At 46.4% G+C, this 16,002-nt stretch overlaps 1 protein-coding gene across 1 annotated transcript in view; it reads left to right on the forward strand.

Moving 5' to 3' along the window:
• Window positions 1–14,739, forward strand: part of CFAP251 (cilia and flagella associated protein 251) — a 71,456-nt gene extending 56,717 nt beyond the window's left edge. The window contains exons 22-24 of the mRNA XM_065903790.1: window positions 11,978–12,206; window positions 13,273–13,374; window positions 14,603–14,739. Of these exons, the coding sequence (XP_065759862.1) occupies window positions 11,978–12,206; window positions 13,273–13,374; window positions 14,603–14,739 (468 nt within the window). The remainder of the gene's footprint in view (window positions 1–11,977; window positions 12,207–13,272; window positions 13,375–14,602) is intronic.
• The last annotated feature ends 1,263 nt before the right edge of the window (window positions 14,740–16,002 follow it).

Consider the following 16,002-nt stretch of genomic DNA (forward strand, 5'->3'; position numbering starts at 1 on the left):
TCTCCTCCTTCTTCTGTTTGCCTATTATTATTTTTAAAAAACATTTATTTATGTGTTTGACTGCATAGGGTCTTAGTTGTGGCACAAGGGATCTTTATTTGCTTCATGAGAACTCTTAGTTGTATGTGGGATCTAGTTCCCTGACTAGGGATCAAACCTGCAAGGTGGATTCTTTATATATATACATAATACATATATACATACATATGTATACATATATATACATATACATACATTTACTTTATTTACTTAGTTTTGACTGTGCTGGGTTTTCGTGGCTGTGTGCAGGCTCTTTTCTAGTTGCAGGTGCGTACGCCTCTCGTTGTGGGGTCTTCTCTTATTGAGGAGCACAGGCCCTAGGGTACATGGGCTTCAGTACTTACCGCACGTGGGCTCAGTACTTGCAGCTCTCAGGTTCTAGAGCACTGGTGCAGTACTTGTGACATGCACGGGCTCAGTTGCTCCACGGCATGTGGGATCCTCCTGGATCAGGGATCAAACCCACTTCCCCTGCGTTGGCAGGTGGACTCTTTTAACTACTGGACCACCAGGGAAGTCCCTGTCATTCAGGATTCTTGATTTTAAACCCTGGGCTCAAGTAAATGTGTCCTCTGCAGTCCTGTTTTGTCAAGATGTGAATTCTGGGTGTTTAACCTTTGTGACTGTCACCCACCTGCCACGCAAAGGGCTCAAGGGTGGCACAGAGTGACTGCGGTTTTTCTGCTTTCTCTGGAAGTAAGAGGTGTAATCACTGAAGGCTCACTCCATGGTCCTATCTTTGGGCAAAAATAATAAAGCTTAATCACCTATCGAAATTTTTGCTGATGAGTAAAACGTACCCAGAGGGAATTCCCCGGTGGCCCAGTTTGGTTAGGACTGCACACTTTTGCTGCTGAGAGCCCGGGCTTCTATTCGTGGTCAAGGAACTAAGTTCCCACAAGCCTCATGATGTGCACATCCCCCCAAAAAATACCCGGAAAAAAAGGTTAGCCTGCCACAAATGTTATAAAGTGATACTGAATATTATTTACCCACACAGAAACAAAAATAAATGAAAATGGTCACTGCCGGGTTGTCACTGGCTCTTGCATGAGTTCCCCACCCCAGCTGCCACAAAAGGGGTTCCGGTGTCCCAGTGTCTTCATAAATGCTCTGGACTCCAGGGTTTTTCATCCACTTAAAAAACACGTGTACTCTTTGGAGATGTTCTCTGAAGTCCCCCGATCCAGATGTGTTCATTAAGGAACGCGTTTATTGCTGAAGCTCCTCGGGGAAAAGTTTTTGATCTCTTGTTCTCATCAGATTTATAGCGATTTTAATAAAGAATGTTTTGGGGGCTTTGAAACTTTCAGACCCAGACTTTGCCATGGTTCATGAAACATTTCCTACTGAGATGCAGCTGCTCCCCCTCCCCCGAGAAGTTCCATGAAGAAGTAGGCCCAGCTCATAGAGTATTTTAGCACTTGGTTACATGAAAGACTTAGAGATTCAAACCAGCCACCTCCGACCCCACCCAAGGCTAGACATTATTTATATTTTTCTTTATGTCATTTAAACTGCCTTGGGAATTTGTATCTAGTCAGTGTGGCAAACTGAAGCTAAATTATACAAGAGTATAACCCTCCCTAAAGGATCCCTAACCCCACCCATCTTCTGCAGAACACAGTCAAAGAGGTGGGGGTGGGTTGCTCCTACAAATCTTCATTTTTCAAAAGAAAGGTCTGCAGTGTTTATGATGTTGTATAAGAAGCTCAAACTTAGGTTTGGGTTCCTAAGTTAGGGTTCCTTCACAAGTCTATATAGCTGATTTCACATACAAGAAAGTGTTTTTTTGGCTTCGGCTTCTCTCTAGTTGAGGCACGTGGGCTCAGTGGTTGTTGCTTGCAGGCTTAGTTTGCCCCAAGGACTACCAGGAAAGTCCCATGAGAAAGTTTTGTCTTCCATCTTTATAGGTGTATTCTTTTCTCTTCCGGGTCGTTGGAATATTTTGTTGGGCTGGGCCCGTGCTTCATGCCACGTGTGTTCCCTGGTATGTTCCTATTTAGCTTTCCAAGCGTTACACATTCTTGATGTTTTCACAGTGAATTCACAGCAGTGTGACCTCTTAGGCCAATTAAGGTCAATCCTGGCAGAGAGATATGGGCCTAACAAGAGCTTGCATGGTGGATGCTCAGCAAATCTTGGTCGAATGAATAAATGAATAATTGAATGATGCTCATCAGCCATGTTTGACCGCAAAGACAATGAGGAAGATAGAATCCCTGACTTCATGATTTGATCTCAGAGTAATTAATAAGTATTTGGTATATTCTGCAACTTTAGCCTTGTTTAGGAGAGTTTGGAGATGAAATAAGTAATCACTTAGCTTTTTAAATATGCTCATTTTGGATCCAGCAATGCTACTTTGAGGAATGTATCCTACAGAAAAACTCAGGCAAGCGTAACAGTGACATACAACTACTGCAGTGGGTTAGTCGCTCAGTCGTGTCCGACACTTTGAAACCCCACAAACTGTAGCCTGTCAGGCTACTCTATCCATGGGATTCTCCAGGCAAGAATACTGGAGTGGATTGCCATTCCCTTCTCCAAAGGATCTTCCTGACCCAGGGATCGAACCCAGGTCTCCTGCATTGCAGGCAGATTCTTTACCGTCTGAGCTGCAGGGAAGATCTTACAACTGCTGCAGGACAGTTTATAATAACGAAAAATTAAAACAACCTTAACGTCCGTTGACAGGAGATGGGATAAATCAAGTCAGACACATCCACACTTAGTAGTTACTGAACAGTGAAATTGACCTATGATTATTTTTTTTTTTAATTTATTTATCTTTGGCTGTGCTGGGTCTTCATTGCTGCGTGTGGGCTTTCGTTGAGAGTGGGGGCTGCTCTCTAGTTGCGGTGAGCAGGCTTCTCCCTTTAGTGGCTTCTCTTGTCGCAGAGCACAGGCTCAGTAGTTGTTGCATGGGATCTTCCCAGAGCAAGGATGGAGCCCATGTCTGCTGCGTTGGCAGGCGGATTCTTACCCGCTGGACCGCCAGGGAAACTGACCTGTGATTCTTAACTCAGGAAGAATGTGCTGGTTTTGTTATTGAAGGACAAAAGGCAAGTTGCAAAATAGTATGTAAAGCATGGCCTCCCTTCATTAACAATAATATGTAGATCTCGTATACACCTAGAAAAACTGAAAGAACTTGTTCCAGACGCTTAGTGGCACTGACTTCTGAGGCATGGAACTCACGAGAGCTTCTAAACCCTAATTTCTGTGCATCACTTCCTGTCAGCTGGGGCCTCCAGTACCAGCTGGACCCTGGCCCTGGTCCATCAGAGTTTGGGGTGCCCTGGGGACTCTTGCTCTCCTGTGCTCACAGCCCCTTCCCCATGTGCATGTGCAGACTCCAGGTCATTCCAGACCTGACACTCAACTCCTTCCTCCGTTTCCACAAAAGCCGAAAGCCCAATCCATGCAAGATAACTTTCCTGAAAAACTGGGAATCACCAGGAAGTTTCAAGCGTAACCACATTTCACAGCAGTTTCCCTAAAAATGCTTATTAGTACTTCCCTGGCACTCCAGTGGTTAAGACTCTGCACTTCCAATGCGGGGGTGGGGGAGTGGGGGAGCGGGGGCAAGGGTTCAATCCTTGGTTAGGGAACTAAGATCCCACATGCTGAGTAGAGGGGGGGGGGGGGAGAGGGGGGGAAGGGGAGCAAAAAGGAAAAAACAAACCATGCCCCACTCCAAAAACCCCAGCTAATTAGACCTTCTTGCCAGTCCTGATGACCACCCCCAGGGGGCTTCCTAGCTCCCCCTCTTCCCTGCCCCAGCAGCACCGCTCCTCTTCCTCTACTAGCCACGCCAACTCAGCTCTTAGCTTGTATTTCCAAATCTTCAGCATAAGCCCATATCCAGGGTCTACAAACGACAAAACTTCCCATTTAGTTGCATCCACCCTCCTTAATATATGGTTTGGTTGTAAATTGCCAGGGAGAGGGGAGCATCTTACATACATTTCTGAAGAATTTAATTTTTCTTAACTACAGGCAGTAGCTTGTATTGCTTTTGTATTCAGAACAAAACCCAGAAAGATAAACGAACAAATCCTCCCAAAGCCTTGTGTACTAATCTTTGTGGCTAAACCATGGTCCCAGCTGGGATGGAGGGAGCGGAGCCAAGTAGTACAACAGCCCCTCTACAGGGAGGAGAAATCCGAGTGAGGGGTCATGGGCAGTTTCTGCTCTGACGAAGACCCCGGGGGAGTTTGGAAACGCGCCCTTTAAAGAGAGGTCCTCGGTGTGCTGGCTTTGCTGAGACATAAATAACCAGGAGGCATTTCCATCCTGAAGGCGAGAGGAACGATGCACTATCATTCCTCATCCCGCAATAATAACCAGTGTTGTGGGGAGGCCTTCCTGGTCCACTGAGAACCCCACACCAGGGAGAACTGCGCCTCCCCACAGAGATCAGGACAGGGACTTCTGCCTGCCGCACTCACAGCATCTAAAGAAAGAAATCCTGAAGTGCTGTGCGACCACTGAAAAAGAACGCAGCTGGTCATAGTGTAATAACACCAACAGTGGCAGCAGCCGACCAGCTCTTCTCGCTTGAGCGCTCACTGGGCGCCAAGCACCGCGCCAGCCTCCCTGGCGTCCAGTCCTCACAGCAAGGAATGCTTTCATCATCTCCATTCACCAACAGGGAGTGTAAGGCCTCGGGGGAGGAGGAAGCCTGCACAGCCACTGAGCTACTGAGGGCAGGGCCGGGGTCTGCACCCCAGCAGGCTGGCCTCGGACCCCACGTTCTGTTTTGACATGTGCCTCTTACTGCAAACGAGGAAGATATCCTGTAAGTCAGGACATCGAACACTGGTTATTGCTTCAGGGTGAGGAATGATAGCGCGCTTTACTTCCATCCTTTGCATCTCCAGTGTTTGAATTTTTTTTATAAGCATGTTGTCATCTTGACTGGTTTAATGATGGTGAAAGAATAAATCATAGTCATAGTGAAAAATATATTTTCAAAAATACTGATATTATTTGCCTTGTTACTTGCCTTTGCTGTTGCTTCACCTCTGTATTATTTTTCTTCCTTTTATTTTTCTTTTTTAAAAATGTTTATTTATTTATTTGGCTACATCAGGTCTTAGATATGGCCCGTGTGCTCACTAGTTGCAGTGCAGGCTTAGTTGTCCCAAGGCATGTGGGATCTTAGTTCCCCAACCCACATCCAGTGCAGGGATCGAACCCACATCCCCTACATTGGAAGGCAGATTCTTACTGGACCACCAGGGAGGTCCCTCCTTTTATCATTATTACTATTTTTGGCCATGCCGCATGGCTTGCGTGATCTCCTCTGACCATGCAGTGAAAACACAGACTCCTAACCACTAGACCACCAGGGAGCTCTATATTTTTCCTCCTTTTAAACAATTTTATTGAGCTATATCACAGACCACATAATTCACCCTTTTAAAATATGCAAGTCAATGACTTTTAGTATGTTCACAGAGTCACGCAACCATCACCACTTTAGGTTCCTCTCAGGCGGGTGACTTTAGGACGAGACCCCCACAGGCCCTAGGAATGGGCCTGGGTTATCCAGGGAGGGAATCCTGGGGTTCAGCATTCCCAGAGTGTTGCCTAGAATGCAGGGGCATAGAATATAGGTGGGTAACTCCCCATGAACATGCTACCTTACCCAGCAAAGGGGATTTCACTTGTATGATTGTATCAAGGGTCTGGAGATGAGGAGATTATCCTGGATCACCCAGTGGGCTCAGTGTAACTACAAGGGTCTTTATAAGAGGGAGGCAGGGGACTTTTCTGGGGGTCCAGTGGCTAAGACTCCACACGCCCAATGCAGGGGGCCAGGGTTTGATCCCTGGTGGGGGAACTAGATCTTGCATAACATAACTAAGGCCCAGAGCAGCCAAATAAATAAGAGGGAGGCAGGAGGGTCAGAGTTTAAGGAGGAGCCATGATGATAGAAGAAGAGGTTCAAAAGGGTGATGGGCTTACAGACTGTGAAGGTGGGAGGGGCCACAAGTCAAGAAATGCAGGCTGTCTCCAGAAGCTGGAAAAGGAAAGAAGGCAGAAGGGATGCTGCCCTACAGAACACCTTGGTTCTGGCCCTTCAAGCCCATTTCAGACTTGTGGCCTTGAGAACTGTGAGGTCAGTCTGTGTGCTTCAAGCCACTAGGTGTGTAATCGTTTGTTATAGCAGCGATGGGAGACACACAGAGGGTGCTTTGAAAGTGTTTCGTGGGCACCCCTCCCTTGCTTCCCCCCTCCTCACACTTGTTTCCCAGCCTAGAGTGCCTTCCCCTCCCCTCCCACTGCCTGGATCCTCAGTGGCCCACCTCTTCTGAGGCAGTCTTCCCAAGTCTCCCTTACTGAACACTCCTCCAGCCCTGGATGTCAACCTCCTGCATTCAGGTGCTGAAATCGTTTAGAGCCATGGAGTCCAAGCATATTAAAATCACCTAGGGGCACTTAAAAAGTACTGATACCTGGGCTCAGCCTTCAATCTGTTGAACCTCAGGATGGAGCCCAGGCCTGGAAAAGTTTTGAAAAGCCCCCAGGTGTGGGCACAGGGCCGAGCAGCCAGTGATGGAGCCTTCCTCGTTAGTTCACTCTAGCAGGAGTGAGTGTGTGTGTGTGTGTGTGTGTGTGTGTGTGTAGTCTCCTGGGTGTCTCTTCACAGGACCCAGACCAGCGCCTGGCACTTCATAAGTGCTTAATCTTTGCTGACTGATTGGCTAACTGACACTCCTAGAATGCAGGGCTGTCCTAGTGATAATTAAACGACTAGTCTTCCATTTGCCAGTGCCAATTCAAATGCTCAGTAACTTCTAGTAAATTGAATTAAATTAACTAGGGCAGTAAGCAGTTATTCTAAATACGCTTTTTGTGAGTTTTTTTTTAAAATTTTTTATTTTTTTGGTCGCACCACGTGGCATGTGAGATGTTAGTCCCTTGACCAGGGATTGAACCTGCACCCCCTGCAGTGGAAGCTTGGAGTCTTAACCACTGGACCACCAGGGAAGTCCCAGGCCTTTTGTAAGTTTTAACAGAACTTTTAACATTGTGCCCACAGTGTTTCATTCATTCATTCAGTAAACATTTCTCTGGGCCTCCACAATGTGCTGGGCTCTGAATGAGGAAGCTGCTGTGGAAATAGAGATGAATGCCATTGCTACAGCTTAATGGAGGAGACAGATGTAGGCCCAAAGAATTAGACCATGCATCACAGCTGCCACCCATCATTACCCTCAGTGAAAATCACAAGAGCTGGTGCTGATTCTTCTCGGCACAAGTATCACCTCCTCCAGGCACCGCGGTGTAGAAAACCGATTCTCAAAGCTGTGGCCTGCAACACCAGCAGCACAGCCCTCACCGGGGGATTTGTAAGCAGAGCAGATTCTCGGCCCCCATTCCAGACCTGAAGAATCAGAAACCCTGGGGATGTGACCAGCAGTCCGTGTTTTAACAGGGCCTCCTAGTCATCTTGATGCCTGATATAGTTTGAGATCCCCTGCCCTAAAGCCATAACTTCTCAACCTTGGCCACACATTCATATCCCCTGGGGAGCTTTTTTAAGCTATGACTGCTGCTACTCCACCCCTGACCAATTAAATCAGGATCTCTGGGAATGGGGCCTGGGCCTCAGAACATTTAAAGCTCCCTGGGTGAATCAAATGAACCCCTGCCTTAGCAGATGATGGGCCAGCACGAGAATGCCAATAAAAGACCAGGTTGAAGCCAGCCCCAGCCAGAGCACCTTGGGTGGCCTTGGGGGCTCCTGCTCCTTCCCCCCGCCCCCTCACCAGGGCCCTGGGAAGGCTGTGGTGTTTCATTCTGGCTCCAGGGTTCCTCTCCCAAGCGTGAACCTTGTTCAGACATGTAGCAGAACCTGCCTCTTCAACTAACACTTGCAAACGGCTTGGGAAAGAAAGTCGTGATGCCAAAGCTGCCAGCTCTCTGCTTGTTGAGCAGTGAGTTTTGATCAGTCATTTAAGGAAAGACAGTAAGAGGTGAATCACCTACAGAGTGGTTTGTGCCAAGCATGTTCCCTTAGATCTTTGGAACGCTCTGAGTATGAGCAATTCCAGGCACTTTGGGATTTCTTTCTGTCATCTTTGAGTTACTGTCCTATTTCTGAATTGAGTTTAAATCGTATGTTGTGTTTATAATGTACACATATCATTTACAGTATAGTTTCTATGTTTATAAATGACATAATTGCATGTATTGTAATCAGCAAGGGCGTAGAAAGTATCATAATCACAAGAACTCTTAATGCCTGTTGAGTGCTGACTGTGTTTTAGGCATAATGTCCACACTTAGATACACTGTCACAGTAAGCTGCAGATTAGCTCCACTGCAAATGGTTCACCATATTACTCACCTTTTCAAAAAGGGAAACTAAGGATAAGGAACATCACATTACTCACCCAAAGTCACATAGAAAATGGCAGAACCCGGGTTCGAATAGAGTTCTGTCATCAGAGATTGTAGTTTTAGCCCCAGTCTCCTCTGGCTCATAGTAAGTGGTAGCACATGCATATACTCATACTATGCATTTACTCATACTAATCATATGGTGCAGAGAATTCCCTGGTGGTCCAGTGGTTAAAAAGTCACCTTGCCATGCAGGGGACCCCTTATCCATCCCTGGTCGGGGAACTAAGATCCAATGGCCTGTGAGGCAAGTAAGCCCGTGCTCTGCAACTACTGAGCCTGCATGCTCTGGAGCCCATGTGCCACAACTAGAGAGCCCACATGCCTGAATTACTTAAGCCCGTGCTCACTCTGGAGACCCTGGGGCATAGCTAGAGAGAACCCCACACACTGAAATGAAAGATCAGATCCCACATGCTGCAACTAACACCCAAGGCAGCCAAATAAATAAATAGTGAAAAAAATCTGTATAGTACAGTCTGTAAATATTATGCTATTGTATAGTTTTACTTATACAGAAAATTATACATAGTTTAACATCAGTTATATAATATAACTCAATAAATGCTACACATGAAAATGTTACCAATTAGAGCTGCTGACATAGTAATGATTAAGGTTCATTTGTATCCATAACCAATGATGTTACATCTAAAGACCATTCCTGGAGTGTTGCATTGAGAATATGTGGCTTCTCTGAAAATATCAGGTGATTACTAAGATACAGTGTAAAAAGCAGGATACAAAAAGAATATGTACACAAACCAAATTTGCAAAAAAATAGACACATGTATTTTATATGCATGGGAAAAAGTGAAAAGAAAGTGCCCCAGATCTTTCACAGTAATTATGATCAGACGGTTGGATTGCAAGAGGTTTGTATTTTCTTCTTGATACTTGGAACAAGACCAAGATGCTGGGATGCTCCAGACTGGCTGAAATTTGACACTGCTTCAAACTGGTGCTTCTTTCAGTTTTTGGTCTACGTTTATTTAGTGGACAGGAAGAAATTGGTTATCTACCAGCAAATATTGTGTGCAAATTGGAGAAGGAAATGGCAACCCACTCCAGAACTCTTGCCTAGAAAATTCCATGGATAGAGGAGCCTGGTGGGCTACAGTCCATGGGGTCACAAAGAGTCAGACACGACTGAGCAACTTTTCACTTCACTTTCATTGTGTGCAAATACAGATCATCTTCCAAATTCATTCCTACAGACCAAGTTAGAGTTATGTTCTGGGGGAAAATATTATTTCCCACTTTTCTATGGCTCTTATTCTCTCTCTTTCTCCCTCTCCTTGTCTTTCTCTATAAAATTCAAAACCCCTCAATTTGGAGGAAGACATATTCACCAATGAAGTCATTTGGTCCTTGGCTTTTCTTCACAGAAGTTGTAAAGTTACTCATTCCATCTATTTACTTATTATAGTTCTGTTCAGATTTTCTATTTTTTCTTGAGTCAGTTTTGGTCATTCGTATCTTCCTAGGAATTTGTTCATTTTTCCTAAGTTACCTGATTTATTGGTATATAGTTGCTCATACTCCTTTAATTTCTGTAAGATTGGTGTCAATACTTGCATTCCCTCTTTTCTTCATGATTTTAAAAATTTGGGTCTGTTTTTCATGGTTAGTATCACTTAATATTTGTCAACTGTGTTGATATTTTCAATGAATGATGTCTTCTTAGGTCTTCATTTTAAAAATTATATCACACAAGTCATGTGTATGTTACAAAATATCTTTGTGTGTATAAAACACTGCAGGATATTTGAGTTTCACACTGAATTATTTACTTATTTATATAAACTAATTTCTAAATTCTTCAGGATTCTGTGAGCTTCCCTGATGGCTCAGCAGGTAAAGAATCCGCCTGCATGCAGGAAACACATATGAGACATGGATTTGATCCCTGGGTTGGGAAGAGCCCCTCAAAGAGGAAATGGCAATTGACTCTAGTGTTCTTGCTGAAAATTCCATAGACAGAGGAACCTGGCAGGCTACAGTCCAGGGATCACGAAGAGTGAGACACAACTGAACACATGGCACAAAATAGCTTCTTCACAAAGCAGGGACATAGCAAATACAGTGCAAGATTTGTTGTTGTTCAGGCGCTCAGTCATGTCTGACTCTTTGCAGCCCCAAGGACTGCAACACGCCATGTTTCTCTGTTCTTCACTATTTCCTGGAGCCTACGCAAACTCATGTCCATTGAGTTGGTGATGCCATCTAGTCATCTCATCCTCAGTTGTCCTCTTCTCCTCCTGCCTTTGGTCTTTCCCAGAATCAGGGTCTTTTCCAATGAGTCTTATCAGGTGGCCAAAGTATTGAAGCTTCAGCTTCAGCATCAGTCCTTCCAGGGAATATTCAGGGTTGATTTCCTTTAGGATTGACTGGTTTGATCTTGCAGTCCAAGGAACTCTCAAGAGTCTTCTCCAATACCACAGTTCTACGGCATCAATTCTTTGGTGCTCAGCTTTTTCTTATTGTCTAGCTCTCGCATTGGTACATGACTACGGAAAAACCATAGCTTTGACTATACAGACCTTTGATACTTAGCTGAAAAGTGATAAAATGAAACACTGTTCATGCTAATGCTAATAGTATTGGCCAGTTGGACAGTGGATCAGAGCTGTAGTAAAAAGTACTACAAACTGGGTGGCTTCACACAATGGGAATTTATTCTCTCATGGAAATCCAAAATCAGGGTGTCAGCAGGGTCAGGCTGTCTGTGAAGCACATAGGGGATAAACCGTCCCTGCCTCTTCTAGTTTCTGTGGTTACCAGTAGTCCTTGTCTTTCCTTGGCTTAAGCTCTCTCACTCCAACCTCTGCCTCCACCATCATATGTCCATCTTGGCCCTGAGTGTCTCTCTCCTCTTTTAATGATAATGTGACTGAGCCAAGCTTATTCTGCTTGCCACATGACAGGCCAATACATTGGGAGATGAGTTGTTGGAACATGGAATAACTATTTTAATCAGAAAGCTAGCAGACCAAGAAGATGGCAGACTAACATCTCAAAAAATCATCTCCCCTCAGTCCCAATTCGAACTCCTTTTATACACAAGAGGGGGAGGGTCCCACTGGGGCACCAACCAATCGCTGAGCAGGGCCACTAATGGTTTGTCGTTGGCAGTTGCTCACTAATGGTTTCTTGCTTGGGGAGGGGCCCACTGTGGCACCAACCAATGGCTGAGTTGGCCCACTACCAGCTTGCACCTGCCCCACTGCTATTACAAGGACACCAGTCATATTGGATTAAAGGCCCACTTTATTCCAGTATTGACCTCATCATACTACTTACATCTGCCATGACCCTGTTTCTAAATAAAGTCACATTCTGAGAGATGGGGAGTTAGGACTTCAACCTGTCTTTGGGGGGCGGGGTGAGGGGTAGATACAGTCAACCCATAGCAGACATGTTCTAAGCTAACTATGAACATTTGTCTGTTACACTCCAGTTCTTAGAAATCTATCTGTTTACCATGGCCTTTTTTTCCCCCCCTAAACCTCTTTTCTAGATTGAAGATATGTTTAACGAAATCAGATTTAGTGAGTATGTGGACACTGGAAAGCTCATCGACAAAATCAACTTACCGGATTTCTTCAAAGTCTACCTCAATCATAGGCCACCCTTTGGTAACACCATGAGCGGCATCCAGCAGAGCTTTGACATTCTTGGTTTCACCAATTCAAAGGGAGAGAAGGCTATTCAAAGAGAGGATTTTCTGAATCTGCTTCAAACTAAAGGTAAATACAAATAGGTAGGTCTCGTAACACCCTTGGCAAAGCCCATCCCACTGGAGAGAACTGAGCTGGGAAGGCAGCCCCCAGACACCTGCATCTTTGATATGACAGAGCTTCAGCCCTGAGGATGCTGCTTACTGACCCACATGGCTGGTGAACAAGGGATAAAGGGAAGGATGGTGGGGACCTGAAGGATGGAGTGTGTGTCCCAACTTCCTGGAGCTGCACAATTCAGTGCCCTAGACGCTTTCCTCTTACCTTGGGTTTCCCAGGTGGCGCTAGTGGTAAAGAACCTGCCTGCCATTGAAGAAGACATAAGAGACATGGGTTCAGTCCCTGGGTTGGGAAGGTTCCCTGGAGAAGGGAATGACAACCGACTCCAGTATTCTTGCCTGGAGAATCTCATAGATGGAGGAGCCTGGCAGGCTATAGTCATGAGGTCGCAAAGAGTTGGACACGACTGAAGCAATTTAGCACAGCACTCATAAAGCAGGAATACAAGTGCCAGCCATCGACCTCACGATGAGGTACCATGAGATTGGGTTTCATTTTGTGAGATCACCAAAGTAAAAAAAAAAAAAAAAAGATCCTTTTTAGGGACTTCCTGGGCAGTCCAGTGGTTGAGACTTCAAACTGCCAACATGGGGAGCACAAGTTCAATTCCTGGTCAGAGAATTAAGATGCCTCATGCTGTGTGGCACAGCCAAAAGACAAAAAAATATATATATATTTTTTTTCCTTTTTCTCTGGGTGATCATTTCATCTCAGCGAAACTGGTGTTTCTAACATGAGGGAAACTGAAATGAAGCCAAGTGCAGTCTTTGTCAGAAAGCTGTTCCCCATCTGCACAAGCCCCGACACAGTCCCCCAGGTTGGAGGCCCACTTTTAGCACCATATAAGGAAGTCTATGTGATAGTAACACGGGACTCACTAGGTGGGTTTTGCATCTCAAGAAAAGGAAACCTATGGGATAATTCTCTTGAAGACTTTAGAAAGATGATGCGAAGCTCGAATGTGAAGCTCAGTCCCACAAGCCGAACCGCCTCCCTTTCCCTTTGCGATGCCCAGGTGAGCACATGACGGAAGAGGAGATGATGGACTGCTTCGCCACGCTGTTTGGACTGAATCCCGAGGGCTGGAAATCTGAGCCCGCAGCCTCCTCTGTCAAAGGTACTACTAGCGAGTGGGCTCTGTCTGGGCACGTAATCAGGGCACGCTAATTTGTTGTCGACTTGAGTGCATTTATGTGTCCTGACTGGTGCCAGCCACTCTCCTTCATACCGCGCAACGACAAAGCAGGTCTGTGGGGAACCCAACATGAATAAGTTATGAAAGGACCAGGGAGTGGTGGTCACGTTGAAGAGATGAAAGCCTTTGTTCCCGGGCTCTGACATCCCCTGTGTCTTCTGGCCTTGTTTTTCCCTTTATTCCCCCAACCCAGTCCTCATCTTTCTGACCAGGGTAGGTGAACACTGGCCACTAATTGAGAATACGGTTTGAAAGTCACTTCAGGGGAGGTATAGTCAGGAGAGCCTTGGAGGACAAGAGGGTCAGCGACTCGGGGGCAGGCAGGAACCCGACCCCAAGATGCCCGAACTTGAACGTCTTTAGAGATCCTCCCAGGGACTTCCCTAGTGGACCAGTGGTTAGGACTTGGCACTTCCACTGCAGGGCTCATAGGTTCAATCCCTGCTCGGGGAACTAAGATCTCACATGCAGTGCGGTGTGGCCAAAAAAAAAGATCATCCTCTTCTTCTTTCCTATCTGAGGATTTCCCACCTCCTTCTTTTAGTCCATTGGCCCGAGTGTGCTGGAACATGTCCGTGGACAAACCCCCAGGGCTGCCCCGCTGCCCCCCACAAGAAGTCAGGAGCAAAGACCCTTCACCTTCTTCCTTCTTCCTTCTCCTCTCCTTCCTTCTTCCTTTCCTTTCATTGTCTGTTCCCAATTTCAAATTGAACAGGGTTCCTAACTCAGACAGTTCTAGACTCCACTGTCTGATCTATCATTTCCAACCTGCAAGCTCTCCCACCCCATTCCGTGTGTACTTGGTATCTCAGAATGTAATTTTCATACACACACACACACACATATATGCACGTACATGGATACAGTGTTCCTAAGTGTCTCAAAACAGTAAAATCAATGATGCCATATAGTTGAGGATTTCCAATAACGTGTGCAGAGATTTGGGTAAGAGTGCTCCAAACCCAAACCACAAAGGAGGGATTTTGACTGATTTCCACCCCAGAACTTCTCAAGGAGCCAGAGTCAAATCCTTGCACAGAGCACCTCTCACTTCTCTTTTGTATCAGTTCCTCATATTTTTTGGAAAATGCTTCCGAGTTAGAAACCTAATCATTATGAAGGCATTTGCTTTCTTCTCTTGTTTGGTTAGGTTCTGAAATTTGCTTAGAAGAAGAACTTCCAGACGAAATCACTGCAGAAATATTCACGACTGAAATTCTTGGCTTAACCATTTCCCAAGATTCTAGACAAGATCCTAGGATCAGTGAAGTCGAGCAGAGTTTCTGAAGCACAAAGGACTTTGTGTGTGTATGTGTGGTTTTTCTTCCCCCAAGAGGTACCGCTTTTCTGGCATTTCCCTACCCCTGCTCTAATCTTCAGAATGTTTAGACATTAAAAACATGTTTCTGTTAAGCAACGGATTTCACAGAGTTGGACATTCCACTTTGTCTGAAATAGAAAAGTGGGTGGAAGCAAGAAAAACACTGGGGGTTGGATGGATGTGGTGGCTGGAAACCCTGACTGTCATCCCCATGCCTGATCCATGGCAGTGCTGCCTGGGGCAGGGTTGCCAGGACAAGGAGGTGGCGTGGTCCCCAGGGGCAGAGAGGGCCTCAGCCAGCAGCTGTCCTTCCTCGTGGCATGTGTGGCCTTATTCCCATCATCTTGAGTGGCACCTGGACCCTTAGCCTAACATGGCCAGATGCAGATCATCCCAGTCGGCTGTTAGACTGGGACGGGAGGTGTTGGGTGCTCGGTGCTGCTGAGAGCCCTGGCTTGTGGCTTCTTATCAGTAAACCCCTGAGCAGTTGTGCGCGGCCGTTATGAAGAGCATCATTGGCCAAGCTTAACCCCGGTGGCAACTGCCAGAGAAAATGCAGAAAAAGCACACCCCCCTCCCCTCCACCGGAGCCCTGTGGGTGTGCACCTGGACTAGAAACCACACAACCAGCCTCCCCGGGGCAGAGCTCGGCCCGTGTTAGCCACCCTCTTCCCGTGACCCACGCACCGCACAGGCCCATCTGGTTGGCTCACAGCCTTAAACTCCGCTGGGCTGCAGAACACCTAGCAGGCAAAAACAGATTCTCAGCTTAGGGGTTGTTTCGGGAACGTGACTAAGGCTGCAGCACTGTTTTGACCTTGAAAAGATGTTACCCACCCCTCCCCCGCCCCCTGCCTATAAACAGATGAAAGTTATGGTCCTATTTCGTCCTCGGTTATGAAGCCTCTCTCAGGCCAGCGGGCCAAAGGTTATCCTTCACATGTGTTCAGTCCAACACCCCCACCCACCCAAACCAGCACCTTTCCCGGAGAAACCAGCCTTTGAGATGACGTCGCTGACCTCTGCAAAGGTCCTTCCTCCCCAGGGGCAGAGTTCCATGTGAGAGAAACAGGACAACCTCAGCATCCTTCTCCTGGCACAGAGCCCTGTGTGTGGTGGCCACTCAGAAACCTGGCTCCTGGTGAGTCCTCGGAACACCCCGGAATGCAGGACAGAGCCGGCTCCCCAGCCAGGCCGTGTCACCATGACCTTGGGACAGCTGGCGTGGG

The sequence above is a fragment of the Muntiacus reevesi genome, chromosome 13, assembly GCF_963930625.1.
Source record: "Muntiacus reevesi chromosome 13, mMunRee1.1, whole genome shotgun sequence".
In the NCBI taxonomy this organism is placed as follows: Eukaryota; Metazoa; Chordata; class Mammalia; order Artiodactyla; family Cervidae; genus Muntiacus; species Muntiacus reevesi.